Consider the following 17,202-nt stretch of genomic DNA (forward strand, 5'->3'; position numbering starts at 1 on the left):
CTGAAAACCTGGCCAAAGGGATGACAGTCCTCAAAAATAGAGTGAATTTCACTGTCCAATGGCTTTGCTAGACAGCATGCACTAGTTAATAGGAAAAGAACTGAACTGTGTTAAGCCATAAAAAAGACTAAAGATAAAAAGGAAGGAGGTATTACCATTTTATATATCAAGCGTAGTGCAGCCTGGTTCTAATTTTTCTACTTGTCAGATATTTAGGAAGATGGCATTCATTAGGAGTTATTGAAATGTGGATGGTTTTCAGTGATGTCTTTTACCCCCAAATTTAGAAGAGATATTAATCTCTGTAGATAGAGGTTTACAAGGAGCATTAATAGGAGAAGTTGTCAATGTGGTCTACCGTTAAGATGTGTCATTTTACTGTTAACCCCAGTTATTAGTAACTAGATTTCACTACGTAAAATGGGACCTGTGCTAAAATAGCATGAGTTTTGATAAAATAAGCCATCTTAACAGTAGCCCACATTGATAACTACACCCCTAAACACTGACTGACTGCTTACTGGAGTGTTACCTGTAGTGTTCATCATGATGTACATGTCCATGGAGCCTGGGCAGAGCTGCTGTGGGAACTCATAGGCAATTGTCCTGCAGGAGTCACAGTCTCAGGGGTGATTATCAACATGTGCTACCATTAAGATGGATTATTTTACCAGCAACTCATACTATTTTAGCACAGGTCTCAGTTTATGAAAAGAAACCTAGTTACTAATAGCTGGAGTTAACACATCTTAAAGGTAGCCCACATTGATAACTCCCTTTTCCCCTCCCCTCCCCAATAATAAAGCCAGAATTTCCAAGGCACAGAGAAGGGCGACAAAATGATAAAGGGGATAGGACGACTTCCCTGTGAGGAAAGGCTAAAGCGCCTAGGGCTTTTCAGCTTGGAGAAAAGACGGCTGAGGGGAGATATGATAGAGGTCTATAAAATAATGAGTGGAGGGGAATGGGTAGATGTCAATTGCTTGTTTACTCTTTCCAAAAATACTAGGACTAGGGGGCATGAAATGAACCTACAAACTAGGAAATTTAAAATGAATCAGAGAAAATGTTTCTTCACTGAACATGTAATTAAACTCAGGAATTCATTACCAGAGAATGTAGTAAAAGCAGTTAGCTTAGCGGGGTTTAAAAAAGGTTTGGATGTCTTCCTAAAGGAAAAGTCCATAGACCATTATTAAAACGGACAATAAAATGTATTGTACTTTTTTGGGATCTTGCCAGGTATTTGTGACTTGGATTGGCCAATGTTGGAAACAGGATGCTGGGCTTGATGGACCTTCGGTCTGGCCCAGTATGACAATACTTATGTACTTACGTACTTATGATGAGCTCCCAAAATACCAGTTACTAGTTTAAGTGGCTAGACTCAGTCCATATCTTTCCTTTCATAGCCAGGTTGCTGTCTCTTTAAGGTGGGAAGTTATCAATGTGGACTTCTGTTAAGATGGGTTATTTTACCAGAACTTGTGCTGTTTTAGCACTGGTCCCATTTTATGCAATGAGACCTAGTTACTAATAACCTAGGTTAACAGTAAAATTGTCTGTCTTAATGATAGCCCATGTTGATAACTTTCCTCCTCAGTGTCTGATGCTGCTTCTAAGCAGTGCATTCCAAATAGTATGGGAGGCACAATGTTTCTTAAACTATTTCAGCTACCTCTTACATCCAGGCACCACCTCAACCGAGTAGCAAGAAAAGCTTCCACTTTTACACTAGGGCTACATTCAGATCTGTAGTCTTGCACCTCTATTCGTCCAGCAAGGAAAAAAAAAGTTAGATTATAAAACAAGAATATGGTTTTCAGTGATTTCACTCACGGTTCCTTCAGACAGTCCAAATATTTGGTCAGAAGCTTAGGTTTATATGCATACCACTGTCCATAGAACAACACAAAGTGCTATAACCACTTGCTTTGCCAATAACAAATTGTAAAAGTCTTAGCACAGAGCTATTAGAAAAACCAAGTAACTTATTCTATATATTCCACCTCATCAGGGTTAGGAGCAACAGGCTCTAAAAACTCTGTATCTATATCCAAGCTATCTTCCTTCTCTCCTGTTGATCTCTAGGATTCAGGCTCTGCTGGAGTAGAGAATGACACGGGGACAAAGTTTGTCCCTGTCCCTGTGGGTTCTGTCTCTATCCCCACCCCGTCCCCGCAGGTTCTATCTCCGTCCCTGCCCCATCCCCGCGCGCCCTTCTCCATCCCCGCCCCATCCCCGCAGGTTCTGTCCCTGTCCCCGTGGGCTCTGTCCTCATCTACAGAAGCCTTGAACACTTATGATTTTATATTTAAAGCTTTTTATTAAAGTATACAAAGGAACAATATGCTGTGCAACTGTTGTGTATAAATTACAAATAGAAAACAATAATAACAATGAGCAGCTATAATAACCCTCCTTCCCACCACCACCCTCTACCCTTCCAACTAGAAAATGACATGGGGACAAAGTTTGTCCCCATCCCTGAGGGCTCTGCCCCCATCCCGTCCCCGTAGGATCTGCCCCCACCCCGTCCCCACAAGCTCTGTCCCCATCCCATCCACTTGGGTACTGCGTTTTTCCGTCCCCGTGTCATTCTCTATTCTGGAGGACCTTCTCAGCCCCTGCATGACTAATGTACAGTGGTGGAAATAAGTATTTGATCCCTTGCTGATTTTGTAAGTTTGCCCACTGACAAAGACATGAGCAGCCCATAATTGAAGGGTAGGTTATTGGTAACAGTGAGAGATAGCACATCACAAATTAAATCCGGAAAATCACATTGTGGAAAGTATATGAATTTATTTGCATTCTGCAGAGGGAAATAAGTATTTAATCCCTCTGGCAAACAAGACCTAATACTTGGTGGCAAAACCCTTGTTGGCAAGCACAGCGGTCAGACGTCTTCTGTAGTTGATGATGAGGTTTGCACACATGTCAGGAGGAATTTTGGTCCACTCCTCTTTGCAGATCATCTCTAAATCATTAAGAGTTCTAGGCTGTCGCTTGGCAACTCGCAGCATCAGCTCCCTCCATAAGTTTTCAATGGGATTAAGGTCTGGTGACTGGCTAGGCCACTCCATGACCCTAATGTGCTTCTTCCTGAGCCACTCCTTTGTTGCCTTGGCTGTATGTTTTGGGTCATTGTCGTGCTGGAAGACCCAGCCACGACCCATTTTTAAGGCCCTGGCGGAGGGAAGGAGGTTGTCACTCAGAATTGTACGGTACATGGCCCCATCCATTCTCCCATTGATGCGGTGAAGTAGTCCTGTGCCCTTAGCAGAGAACACCCCCAAAACATAACATTTCCACCTCCATGCTTGACAGTGGGGACGGTGTTCTTTGGGTCATAGGCAGCATTTCTCTTCCTCCAAACACGGCGAGTTGAGTTCATGCCAAAGAGCTCAATTTTTGTCTCATCTGACCACAGCACCTTCTCCCAATCACTCTCGGCATCATCCAGGTGTTCACTGGCAAACTTCAGACGGGCCGTCACATGTGCCTTCCGGAGCAGGGGGACCTTGCGGGCACTGCAGGATTGCAATCCGTTATGTCATAATGTGTTACCAATGGTTTTCGTGGTGACAGTGGTCCCAGCTGCCTTGAGATCATTGACAAGTTCCCCCCTTGTAGTTGTAGGCTGATTTCTAACCTTCCTCATGATCAAGGATACCCCACGAGGTGAGATTTTGCGTGGAGCCCCAGATCTTTGTCGATTGACAGTCATTTTGTACTTCTTCCATTTTCTTACTATGGCACCAACAGTTGTCTCCTTCTCGCCCAGCGTCTTACTGATGGTTTTGTAGCCCATTCCAGCCTTGTGCAGGTGTATGATCTTGTCCCTGACATCCTTAGACAGCTCCTTGCTCTTGGCCATTTTGTAGAGGTTAGAGTCTGACTGATTCACTGAGTCTGTGGACAGGTGTCTTTCATACAGGTGACCATTGCCGACAGCTGTCTGTCATGCAGGTAACGAGTTGATTTGGAGCATCTACCTGGTCTGTAGGGGCCAGATCTCTTACTGGTTGGTGGGGGATCAAATACTTATTTCCCTCTGCAGAATGCAAATAAATTCATATACTTTCCACAATGTGATTTTCCGGATTTAATTTGTGATGTGCTATCTCTCACTGTTACCAATAACCTACCCTTCAATTATGGGCTGCTCATGTCTTTGTCAGTGGGCAAACTTACAAAATCAGCAAGGGATCAAATACTTATTTCCACCACTGTATATTTTATATGTTGCCAGTGAAACTGCTGCTCTTCCTCTCAACCCATAATGCTTTGCCATTTTAGCTGTCTCATGACTTTCAGTTAGGGTTCTGTCTATTGCTAGGGCTTTACCCTTCCCTTTTTCTTAAGGCATCTTTACTCAAGGATATAGGGAGCCTCCTACAGTTACTAGTAACATAGTAACATAGTAAATGACGGCAGATAAAGACCTGAACTGTCCATCCAGTCTGCCCAACAAGATAACTCATTTTACATGGTTTGTGATACTTTATATGTATACCCGAGTTTGATTTGTCCCTGCCTTTCTCAGGGTACAGACCGTAAAAGACTAGTTGCTCTATTTTGCCTTCCCTCACTACCATATATGATAATTGTAGGGGTAATTTTCCAACTATCTGCCTAGCTAAAACATTTTATTGCAAGCCCTGGGGCAGGCTCATCACAGAAACATGTTGGGCATTTGATTCAGAAATAGTCTTTTTTAATGAACAAGTTGATGCAATTAAATGAGCTTGAAATGAATTATTTTACCTAGCTGGTTTGACTACTGTTAAAATATCACCTTGTTTTTTTGTTTCCTTGGTACTGAACCTGCAGTGGGATTAGACTCTATTTTTGCCTACAGCTTTTGGGCTCCTTTTACTAAGGTGCACTATTGAATTTAGCGAGTGCTAACTATTAGTGCCCACTAAAGGCCAAACTCTCTATATGACGCCTGCAAAATCCACACGGAACACATTTCTGCCTAAGCCTATTCTATAAGCAGCACCTTGATTTAGGCGCAGTATATAGAATGCGCTTAGTTGATATCCTAGAGCTATACACATCCATTTACACCAAGGAAAACATGGCATAAATACTGGTGCATAGATTTAGGCACAGAGGGGCATGTGTACATTTTGGAACGCCCATGAAACGCCCATGAAACGTCCATTTCCCCACTCATAACCATGCTTCGTTTTGCCTGCATTACAGAATACACTTAACAAGTTGTGTACTACTTTCTAATTATTGCCAATTAGTGCTCATTATTGCTTGTTAAGTGCTGTTATCATCGCTGATTAGTTTGTTAAGCCAATTAATTTACATGCATTGTAGAATATGCTTGGATTTCAGCACGGAACACTAGGCATGATATATAAAATCTGGGGATAAATGCTAAGAAGCCCATTTTATCCCTATGTGCTAATCGTTTAGCACATGCTAAATCCGTTAGCACACCTTAGCAAAAGGAGCCCTTTGTATCCAATTTTCAAATAAGCTGCAAAGGACTCAAATACAAATCTACCTACGCATCCAATTTCTCCTACATAAGCACACAACTGTGTAACGCATTACCAAAAGCCTTGAAAACTACGTATGACCACCTAAACTTCCGGAAATCACTAAAAACTAACCTGTATAAAAAGGCATACCCTACCAACCCTGCATAAATGCCGATTTCTACAACACACTAATACTAAAATACGTAAAGGACATAACACAACACTTCCGTTGTATGATTCCCTAATGTGGCTCTGCCACATGAACTTTATCTTACCACAACATCACCTTGTATTTGCTTACACCGGAGTCTGCAAACGCCGCTCCAGTACTTTGTAAGCCACGTTGAGTCTACAAATAGGTGGGAAAATGTGGGATACAAATGTAACAAATAAAATAAATAAACATAAAATGTAGCTTTTTGTGAGTAGGTGGGTTCTAATACCTGCCTGGATTATTGGACTTTTTAATAGTATTAGTTGAACAGATGGCGCAGTGCCTGGCTTCTGTTACAGAATACTAGCATTACATAGTATTGTCATGCCTAATATTTAGGCAACCACACATTAGCCATAGAGCTGGTGGAACTTCCAGCACTTAAATGCAGCAGGGATGAGGCTTAACCCTCCTATGTCCTGCCCATTATCCACCCATGCGTATACCCTTCTTGTAAATATGCACAATGCAAGAGAGGCACGTATTTACAGAATAGTGCTTAGATGGAATACTGTCTTATATGCGCATAAGTACACAGCTAAACACACATATGCTATTATTCTAAACATGTATGTGTTCAATGGGCATTCAAATATAGTTTTTGGGTGTGGGGGTAGTTGGGGATTTGGAAGAGTAGAGAATTCCACCTTATAGACTATCTTGCCCTGTTTTCTGACTGCTCCACTTCACTCTGTCCAAGTTTCTATGCCACATAAGCTGGAATTCTTTCTCCCTTAGAAATGCACTGAACCATTTTTGGGAGGAGGAGGGGGGGTTGTTTCCCCAGAATTCCCAGTCTGAATTGAACAATTTGAAAAATTATTGAATCTTTTCACTGGTTTTTCCCTTATGCCAAGTTTCATCCCATTCCGTTAAATTTTTGGAGAATTATTTTGCTCCCAGGCAGATAGACAGACAAACAGAAAAGCATTCTCAGCTGCATTCATATCATTCTTTCCAACTTTTGTTTCATTGTGAAAAATAAAAATGGAAAACAATCTGCATTTTACTGGTAGTCAAACCTTCTCCTCCTAAAGCAAATTTCAAGATTTTAGCCAAGCAGTAAAAGGAGCTAGGTGAAGCAGCATGAAGTGAACTATCTGTATAGAGGATACCACTCCAGCCATGCATATCTCCTTTGACTGTCACAAAATAAGCTAAGCAAAGACACTGAATGTATATTCATGAATATGAATTTCAGTTTGGGGCAGTTCCAGTACATCAAAATGTACTCATTTTAGATGTATTAGTATGCAAAATTAAAATGTCAGCCCTAGATAGCTGATTACATTTAATCAAGCCCTGTAAGTGTTTGTTTCCTAAGTAGCTAATAGTTCCTGAAACCCATAACTAGAAAAAATGAAAACGAGGCTCAATGAAGGCTCCGCATGCAACACAAGTAGGAAAAATTGCAAAGGAATTATCATTACAAAGAAGGCAGAAGGGAGAGATTGTTTAGCAATTCACTGATAAATAATTAGATTTGCGTAATTATGAGAACTGAAGAGAAAGTGCTGTCTTGAGAGTCAAAATATCAATTGGTAGTATTTTAATGGAAAGATATCTCTTGAAGGAAAATCTGTTATTGCAAATAAAGCCTCAGGTTCATTAACTGTAGGAAAGTTGACTTAAAACAGCTTCCTTAGCAAACAGAGTGTATCATCGATTGTAATTATTGTGTTAATGATACCCACATTGGTAGGTATTCTTTCCATGACCAAGTGAATGACACTCACTGCTTTGTATCTCAACATATCATTGCGGCTTTTTTAGCTATCTGGAAATGCTGAACCCCTACTTCAGTGAGTGAAAGCAAGTATTTGTAGAAGAGGATTTTATTGTTTGATTTTTAGCAAACATTAAGCCGATGAATTTTAACAAATTAATTTTTGACCTCTAGAAACTGGAGAATGCCTTCACATAGATTCAGTTTTCCAATTTTTTTAAAGTTGAAATTGGCTTCATAAAGAAGATAGACGAGAGATCAAAACCATGAATTTACCAAGTCAGATCATGTCTTGCTAAAGCAGCAGTCACTCAGCTCCACAAGTTGCTTTGGGATAGGTGAAATCAGAGACATCACTGGAGAATTTCTACTTTAAAGATCTTTTTTTTTTCTAGTCAAAAGAGCTATTGGCCCATGTTGCTGCTAAGATGATGCAGAAAAGTCTTTTTAGAGTTTTATTGTATTTTAGAATATTTTTATAAGTGACATCCCTTGGATGATGATATGATACTTGCCTTTGAAAAGACATTTTAATTTTCTATTATAGAATCAAATCATATGTTGCATTTATTATCTTTGTAAATTCCTCCTTACTATTCACAGGCATTCCAATGAATGTAGATTGAATCCAGTGTTTCTAGTCAAGATCTCACAAGCCCGCCTTCTCTTCAAATTTGATGATAATTAGGGGATCCATAGCATGTGCCATTCTCTCTGGTAGCGTCCTTGACCTAAAATTTGAGGAAAGCAAAGGCGAGCTGATTGTGTAACTCATACATTAGGAAAGCTCGTTTTTGAAAGAGGTACTTGTATTAATCGATCCCTTCCTTCTTCCTTAACCAGCCTACACAGCCTCAGGCACATCTCAAGCCAATCGATATGTGGGATTAAGTCCAAGAGATCCAGCCTTCCTTCACCAGCAACAGGTGGGCACGTTTCACATAGGTATAGTGATCTGGAAATGTGTTCTGTTAGTACCTCCCTGCATGCTGCCACTGAGAGCTTTGATTAGTATGGGCTCCTGCTGTATTCAGACCAAGACCAAACTTGTTAAATAACCTTCAATTTTCCTGAACTGAAATGCACTAGCATAGAATGTCCCCAGGTTCCTGGAACTGTGTGGACCATAAAGACAAATTTATTTCCTGTTTGTTCAGCAAGAACATTTAAACAGAATCTCTATGATAAAGTGTAGCAAGGTAAAATGAACAAAGATTTATTAGTGCAACTGAAAATGGACTGCTCTCTATATGTAAAAGGAATATAAGGACTCCTTTTACTAAGTGGCGGTAAGCTTAAGCGAGCTTACCGCTCGCTGTACAGGAAGAACCGCTGGGCTACAGCAGCAGCCCGGCAGTCCTTCCCACCCCTAGCATGCCGTCATGTCTGGTGCTACAAAAATGTATTTATTTTTGTAGCGCCGGAGTGTACCCAACGGTAATCGCTGCCCGGTTACTGCAGGGTTACCGCAGGAACCCTTACTGCCACCTCAATGGGTGGTGGTAAGGGCTCTCCCCCAAAATGGCTGCACGGCATGTGCTTTACTTGCCACCCAGCCATTTCCTGTAGGAAGATGAGACTTCCCTTTTACTAGCTACGGTAAAAGGGGGCCTTGGCGCTTGTGTAAAACACGCGTCGACTCCCTTTTGCTGCAGCTTGTTAAAAGGGGCCCAAGAGAGAAATCTGAGAACCAATTTGCAATCCATCCTATTAAGAAACTCAAGACCGAGGGCTTGTCGACCTTCGGCTCTTTATTCCTTCCCAAATATTTATTTAAATTGTTGCATTTCAGTTCAAGAAATCTACATTCTGTTGCTGCATTCTCATTAAAACACGTCATCATCATTCCTAGTGTAAGAGGTTTAAATTGGTTTGCTGATTTCTGACCGGGTGATAAAGAAAAAATTGTTCCATTGCATCATTGATGTTTCAAGTAACATTTTACATTTCACATCTCATCCATGCTGTAAATTTAATGCAAATGAAGTATTTACTCCGGGTGTGAAAATATACAGCCAGGATTTATAGCGGATTAAACATATGAGCCACAGTCAACAGCAGGGCTATGCAATGGCACTAGAGGAAATTCCAAGCAAAACATATAAATTCAGTCTTGTTGATGAACTAAGGGCCCTGCTGCATGCCGAGGCCCCCTTTTACTAAAGCAGTAAAAGGTAAAAGGCTTTTTTTTTTAAAGGCCATACAGTAAGTGAAACACTCGCTGTGTGGCCATTTCCCAGGGGAGCCCTTACCGCCACATATTTAGAAAGCAGTAAGGGCTCCAGCGCTAACCTGGCAGTAACCGGGCAGTGCACAGGGCTGCCCGATTACTACCAGATAAGCCCCCAGCACTAAAACAATAAAAGTATTTTTTTCAGCACTGGAAATGGCGTGCATTGGGGGCAGGCACTACCACCAGGCTCCTGCGGTAGCCCAGCATTAGTGCCAGATTGGCGCACGTCAAAGCGGCGTTACAGGTACTGCTGCTTTGTCAGAGGGGCCCTAAATATTTAAGGTGTTTTTACTTGCCGCAGTCTGATTAACAGCAGAATCATGTTTTTAATCCAGCTTGCATTTAGGAAACTCAGAAGTGCAATATGTTAGCTGGCCATTCTGGTGGTGTCTGTGGCTCCTATCAATTTTTTTCCTCATGTATGTTTTCCGTGAGATAGCTAAACTTCACTGTATCTAGGACCACCCAATCCTTATCCAATCAACTCAATTCATTTCAATCTATTCCACTTAGAAATCGCCTCACACAAAAGTCATTGAGTGATTTTCAAACAAAATACTAAGAGCGATCATTATATACAGTGTTAGAACACTCACATAAAACAATGCAAGATAATTGGCAAGTAGAACTACTAGAGACAACCCAAAATGCTGTCTCCTTCCCTAATCATCTCACCCCAGCAACCTCACTCATATTACCAGTCAAATTTTACATATTTCCCAAATGTGAAACTGTAAGTCCAAGCTTAGTGTGACAGTGTGTGCACATTACAGGTCACCACATGGAGAGAGTTTAGAGAAAATCATAAAGACACTACTTTATTCAACATAGTTGACGTTGTGCCAGCTTTCTTTACGAGGGAGAACTAACTGACACCATCTGTACATGGTTATGAAAATACCAAATAATAATTAGTGGGTTTTGCCAGTCATTTGCATTGCAGTATAATTTTCTGGTGTGTTGCTTCCTCCTCCCCCTTCCCATTTAAAATTGTTGCAATATGAAATGTGTTATAATTATTGTACTATGTTCCTGCTTGACACATGCGTATGCTCAGTGTATTTTTAAAACTTGAGCAGGGATTTATAGATTTGGAACTTTTTTTTTTAAATTATTACAAATAGCTTGCAGAGATGTTATTTGTGGGATTTCAGCTGTAATATCCTGCTACTTTTTTAAAAAAAAAAATACATTTAGGAAAGGGCATGACGAGATAGGTTAGAGCTTTAATTTTCATTGTAGGGACCCAGGATTGTGTCTATTATGACATTGCAAATGAAAAGAACTTGACATTTCTACACCTAGTCCCTGCCTGGCATCTGTCTCTGTTGCAAAGCCACTGCACGGACTGGCATTACTGATGTTCCTTGTTCAAGACAGGCCAGGGACCAGAGCAATAGGGTGCAACACAGGTCAGAGCCATGCTGAGAAATCGGAACAGAACAAATCTATGACATTGCTGGCTTTAACCAACATAACCAGCCCCTCAGTTTCCTGTGCTGAAAGTTGAAATTTTAAAATTTTTAGAAAGAAAATTCCTACCACATATGGGGGCACCCAGAGGCAGTTTTCAAAAATTTCATTCACTTTTGTTCTTGAATACATCATGTTGCTTGACAAATTTGTCACGCAACTGAATCTGAAAAGATACAAACAGCAGCTATGTATATCCTCCTTTCCCTTCCTTTCCCGGTGTACAGAATTTAAACAACTATAGGTCTTGTTTGTCCAGTACACTTAGAGGGGCATAATCAAAAGGGGCGTCCGTTTTCCTGAGGATGTCCTCGCAGGACGTCCCGGCAAAAGGGTGGGGAAACCCATATTATTAAAACAAGATGGGCGTCCAACTGTCATTTCAATAATACGGCCTGGGACGCCCAAATCGCAAAATTAGGTCGACCTTAGAGATGGTCGTCCCCGATTTTTGGCGATAATGGAAACCGAGGACGCCCATCTCAGAAACTACCAAATCCAAGCCATTTGGCCATGGGAGGAACCAGCATTTGTAGTGCACTGGTCCCCCTGACATGCCAAGACACCAACCGGGCACCCTAGAGGGCACTGCAGTGGACTTCAGAAATTGCTCCCAGTTGCATAGCTCCCTTACCTTGGGTGCTGAGCCTCCCAAAACCCCCTACCCACAACTGTACAACACTACCATAGCCCTAAGGGGTGATGGGGGCGCCTACATGTGGGTACAGTGGGTTTCTGGTAGGTTTTGAAGGGCTCACATTTACTACCACAAGTGCAAAAGGTGTGTGGGGGGGGGGGGGGGTGGGCCTTGGTCAGCCTGCCTGAAATGCACTACACCCACTAAAACTGCTCCAGGGACTTGCATACTGCTGTCATGGAGCTGGGTATGACATTTGAGGCTGGCATAGAGGCTGGCAAAAAAGTGTTTTGAAGTTTTTTTTTAGGGTGGGAGGGGGTTAGTGACCACTGAGGGAGTAAGGGGAGGTCATCCCCAATTCCCTCCGGTGATCATCTGTCAGTCGGGCACCTTTTTGAGGCTTGGTCCTAAGAAAAAAATGGACCAAGTAAAGTCGGCCAAGTGCTCGTCAGGGACGCCCTTCTTTTTTCCATTATTGGTCGAGGATGCCCGTGTGTTAGGCACGCCCCAGTCCCGCCTTCGCTATGCTTCCAACACGCCCCCGTGAACTTTGGTCGTCCCCGCGACAGAAAGCAGTTAAGGATGCTTTCGATTATGCCGATTTGGCGACCCTGGGAGAAGGACGCCCATCTCCCGATTTGTGTCGAAAGATGGGCGCCCTTCTCTTTCGAAAATAAGCCTGCAAATATTTTAAAAGCAATGTGGGCAGCGGATTGTCAGCATATTTGAGTTTGTCGCTTACCCTAATTTGAAAAGAAACAAAATAATTTATGGTTTATAGTTTATGTGGTTTATTAAAGCTTGATATACCACCAATTGTGGAATAGATCAATTTAGGTCCATTTAATGCATGATTACTGAATATCGGTAATTTCTAACATAAAAACTGTAAATTGTAAATGAAACCATCTGCGCACATTCCTTTCAAAATTGCATGCTCTATTCACACATAAAACTATCCCTGTGACCTAAACATTGTACATTCCAAAGTAAAACGTATTTAGTTACACTGGATCAAGTCTGATATTCATGGTGTAACAGCACCATGTTAAAATGGCAGCTGGTATGTATACTTCTTTCTGTCTGGGCTATGATTTCTGATGTAAATCATTATCTTGTGAATACCTAGCGCTATTGCAATTTAATTGTACCAAACACTATCCTTAAAAAAATAGCAAATATTTTGAATCGTGCAGAAAAATCTGAGCATACAGACCAACATAATTGCCGGAGTTGCCCCTCGTCAATTTTAACATGTAGAAGATTGCAAAAATGTTAATCTTTGCATGTTAATTACCCAGCCAAGAAAGGGGAAACTGTCCCTAGAAATTGCTTAACTTACTTTGGTAGTGTAAAGGTTATCCCTTGGTGAGACAGGAATGAGATTGATTTACTATGTCCTTTGATTACTTTACAAAGATTGAAAAGAGGCCACTCTTCTGGTGGCAGGTTCTAAATGCATTTGTTTTAAAGCAGCCCATGATGAATGAAATAGAAAATCAAGGGGGTACATGAAAGAAAAACCATCAATCATTTTATATGAGCTAGGAGAGTTTCTAAATTGGAATGTTGGTGGTATTAGCCAAGTATACTTTTTAATATACACTGACCCCTTCAAAATCAATATCATTACAGGTAGCATTCTTTACTTTCTTGGAAGGAGCATTCATAAAGATTTATCCTCTTCGGTTATGAGATATATTGACTTGCATTGTTGAGTGCTTTTTATTTTTCTGAAAAAAAAAAATAAATAGCTGACATAAATTTTAGCACCCTCTGTAAATATCATGAAAAATGGATAGTTTGCAGCTATATCTCATAAATAGCCTTTCTACAGACTGATAGCTCAGGATAACTTCCCATAAAAGAATCCATTACTCTATTGTGTGCAGAGATCCTATAAATTGTGGTTGAAAATGGTTAGGGTATAACACAGAATCACATTCATGAACCGTGGGAGTAATATATTTACGTGTACTAATTAGAGTAACACAGTGAACAGTAATAAAGATGCCCAACAGCGATCCTACATGGAACCTGACCTGATACCCGATCCCCAATGTAAATCTAGTGAAAGATTTGCCAACATATGTGTTATTTGTCACAGGATAGCTCTGAAGGAGGGGTTAATCTGTAGTTCTGTCCCTGTGCCTCAGAATGCCAGGTAGTGCAGGCCTAATGACATTCTCATGCTAATTGTGCTGATAATAAGGTCAAGTTAGACCACTATCCAAAGCCAAAAATCAATGCAACATGCTTTACTATTGAACACGTATGGGTCAGCTTTATCAGGATATATTTTATTCTGCAGGAATGTAACAGGGGATTTCTCTTGATAACTTAGGTTACATGTATTACAAAATGCCAATGTTTACCAAGTTGCAGCATTAAATCTGTTATAACCAGTATAAATGTTATTAACCACTTGTCATAGACTACTGTCTTCAGGTTTATTGCTTTATTTCCCATTCCTGGTGAAAATTTCACTTTGCAATTAACTGAGCCAAAAGTTAAATTTTTTTCACTTTGCTTTTAAAATTTGTGGTGGTGGTGTGATGAACTAATGAACTATGCTTTGAGGCCTTCAATACTCTTGTCTTTGCTAAGAAATGTCTTATGAGAGGTTTCCAAGAGAGGGGAAGACTACAAAATGACTAATTTGGTAGCAGTAGGGTAGCATGAAGAGAGCATTCATGAGTGGCCCATGTAAAAATGATAACTACAGAGCACTTCAGAAATGATCAAAATTAAAAAAAAAAAAAGCAATCTTGATAATGAATACATTCAATTAGTGTGATAATCAACTGTGTGACACATAAGTGGATGTCAGTGTCAGTACTATACTGTGGGAGAATCATAGTGCTCCTCATTCTTATTCTGTTCACATCATGCTGACACCACTAAATAGGAAAGTCCCCAAAGTTATAAATGATCCATTCTATTCTATTGATTCTGATTATCTTAATTCATTTTCCTCCTGGAATGCTGATGCTAGCAGAATCTCCAGGGTTGGGCTTTCCAGGAAGGGAGCATGCATTGAAGGTTTGCAGGTTTGGCCATACTGTGAACCACCAACAAGTTGTTAATAATTTATGTAAGCCAGAAGCCCACTCTTGGCCACCATATTGCACAGTATGTGTTCACGCATGCCATAAATTTCTTCCAGGAAGGTCAATATTTTGGTCTGTTAGTCTTCCCTAAAATAGCAAGCTGGTATTAAAATCTGGTCTTCTTTCTTCTTTATGTACTGCTCATGTGATTTGCTTTGAAGATCGTTGCTTTGGTTAGCATGCCTGTACTGGGGTCTAGAGGCATGGGTGCTCAGGATGCATGTTTTATCTCATAACTTTAAAACTAACCATTTAATTATCCAGAAGCATAAGCCAAACTTCGGGGCCCTTTTATGCTGCAGTAAAAAAGGGCTCTGTGGTAGCGGTGGGGGGGGCGGTGTGTGTGACATTTTTGCTGCGTGTTGAGATTGAAAAAAAAGACATGGTCATGCAATAAAATTGCTCTTACTGCATGGCCATGTGAGGGGGGGGGGGAGCTCTTACCACACCACCCATTGAGGGCTCCCATTCTAAGCTGGCGATAACCAGGTAGCACGAGGGACTGCCCAATTACCACCGGGTAACCCCCTGTGGAAATATTTTTTTAATATTTCCGCTACCATCGAAATGCAGCATGCTGGGCTTGGAAATACCGCCGGCGCATGCGTTGGGCCAGCAGTAACTCCAAATTGGTGTGTTGTAAGCCCGCAGTAGGCTTACCACCTCTTAGTAAAAGGGCCCCTGAGAGCACTGGTAACACTTTCAAACCTTCTGAAAGATGAGATTTTAACTTGACAGAAAGGGGTCAGCAGTAAGAAGAGAAGTGGATTCTGAAAACCAGTTTCAAGTAAAACGTCTCCATAAAGCCAGGAGACCAACTATCAGCTTTCAGACTGCTCATATTGTACATCTTATCATGTAAAACCAACTTACATGACCGTAAGAGTGGTATGTAAATGGAATAAAGGTCACCACTCATATACACTAACTGAAGGAAACACATTTAAAGGAAGATACAACAACTTGTTACTCTAGAAAGTAAAAAGTCAAAAGTATTGTGCTTTCTGCCTTCTGTTGCCTGTTATCATTTTATCAACAAGTTACCTGTCTTTTTCTAGTCTTGAAGGAGAATATATTATGGGCTAGGAATGACCACAAACGTGAAAAATGTTATTCACTTCAAAGAAAAAAAATATGTATATAGATAGATATAGATAGATAGATATAAATATAAACTTTTACAATAAAATGTGTCTACTTGAGAAGGATCCATATTGTTAAACACAGCCATAACAAAACCACAAGCTCTAAGTGGCGGATATTCTTTATAATTGCTTAGAATTTCTTTATCACTTAGGAGTTTATGCACTAAACAGAGAGAGCACATTTTTTATTGCGCTGGTTATGAAACATTTCCATATATTTGTCAGGCTTATCAATAGTGCAATATAACATTAACATTTAGTATTAAACTTATATACATTTTAATATGAATGTCTATTTTTTTATTACATTGAGCATCACTTGGTTTATGCCAAATTATGAAAACATTTTCCCACTTGATAATAGGGATCTCGCTCCCCCCCCCCCCCCCCCCCCACCTCCCCATGTCCTTATGAGTAGCAGGGGAGAGAAAGTTACTGGGCAGTGTCTGTCTACCTTATCTCATCGAAGGAGCAGGTAAAGGCGAAGCACCCAGCAAGAAAATCACAGTTAGTGTGTGATAATGTAGCTGAATTGACTGGTTCATGCTGTCATGCCCACTCTCCGCCCCCTCCCGACACCATCCCCTTTTTCAGAGAAATAAAAATAATTTATTAGTGTGTAGTTTATGGGCACAGATTGCAAATTTACTGTTGGACGTTTGTTAAGCCTTCCTAACCAGCGGTTATCATGCACTAGCACTTACCGCAGCTTAGTAAAAGGACCCCTAACCGCTTAATGCACTTTAGTAAAAGGCACTTTGAATTCTACCTGAGGAAATGGAGGGCTAAGAGGTCCTTTTACCAAGCTTCGGTAAAAAGGGCCCTGCGCTAGTGGCAAGGGCCATTTTGGTCATTCCATGTCAAGTGGTCTGGTGGTCCCTGTGCGAAGGCTGCAGTATGGGGTCAAACAGATTACTATATCTCAGCAAGTATTGCATTGGCGAATATAAAACTTTACCAATGTTCATTGGGGACATGTATGAATGTTCACAGAAAATTTCATCGAAATCCGTGATGGTCGCGCAGGGACCACCAGACCACTTGACATGGAATGACCACTGTGGCACTTTTTACCACAGCGAGTAAAAAAGTCAGAAATTAACCATGGTTATGCAGTAAGATTGCTCTTATCATGTGGCCATGTGAGGTGGAGCACTTAT

At 40.9% G+C, this 17,202-nt stretch overlaps 1 protein-coding gene across 7 annotated transcripts in view; it reads left to right on the forward strand.

Annotated features, from left to right (window-relative positions):
- The window catches only part of NFIB (nuclear factor I B), a 547,227-nt gene that overhangs the window by 465,427 nt on the left and 64,598 nt on the right, over positions 1 to 17,202 (forward strand). For all 7 annotated transcript variants that reach the window (XM_030194287.1, XM_030194283.1, XM_030194285.1 and 4 more), the window contains one exon: positions 8,288 to 8,370. In XM_030194287.1, coding sequence (XP_030050147.1) covers positions 8,288 to 8,370 — 83 coding nt within the window. The remainder of the gene's footprint in view (positions 1 to 8,287; positions 8,371 to 17,202) is intronic.

This window comes from Microcaecilia unicolor, chromosome 2 (genome assembly GCF_901765095.1).
Source record: "Microcaecilia unicolor chromosome 2, aMicUni1.1, whole genome shotgun sequence".
Taxonomy (NCBI): domain Eukaryota; kingdom Metazoa; phylum Chordata; class Amphibia; order Gymnophiona; family Siphonopidae; genus Microcaecilia; species Microcaecilia unicolor.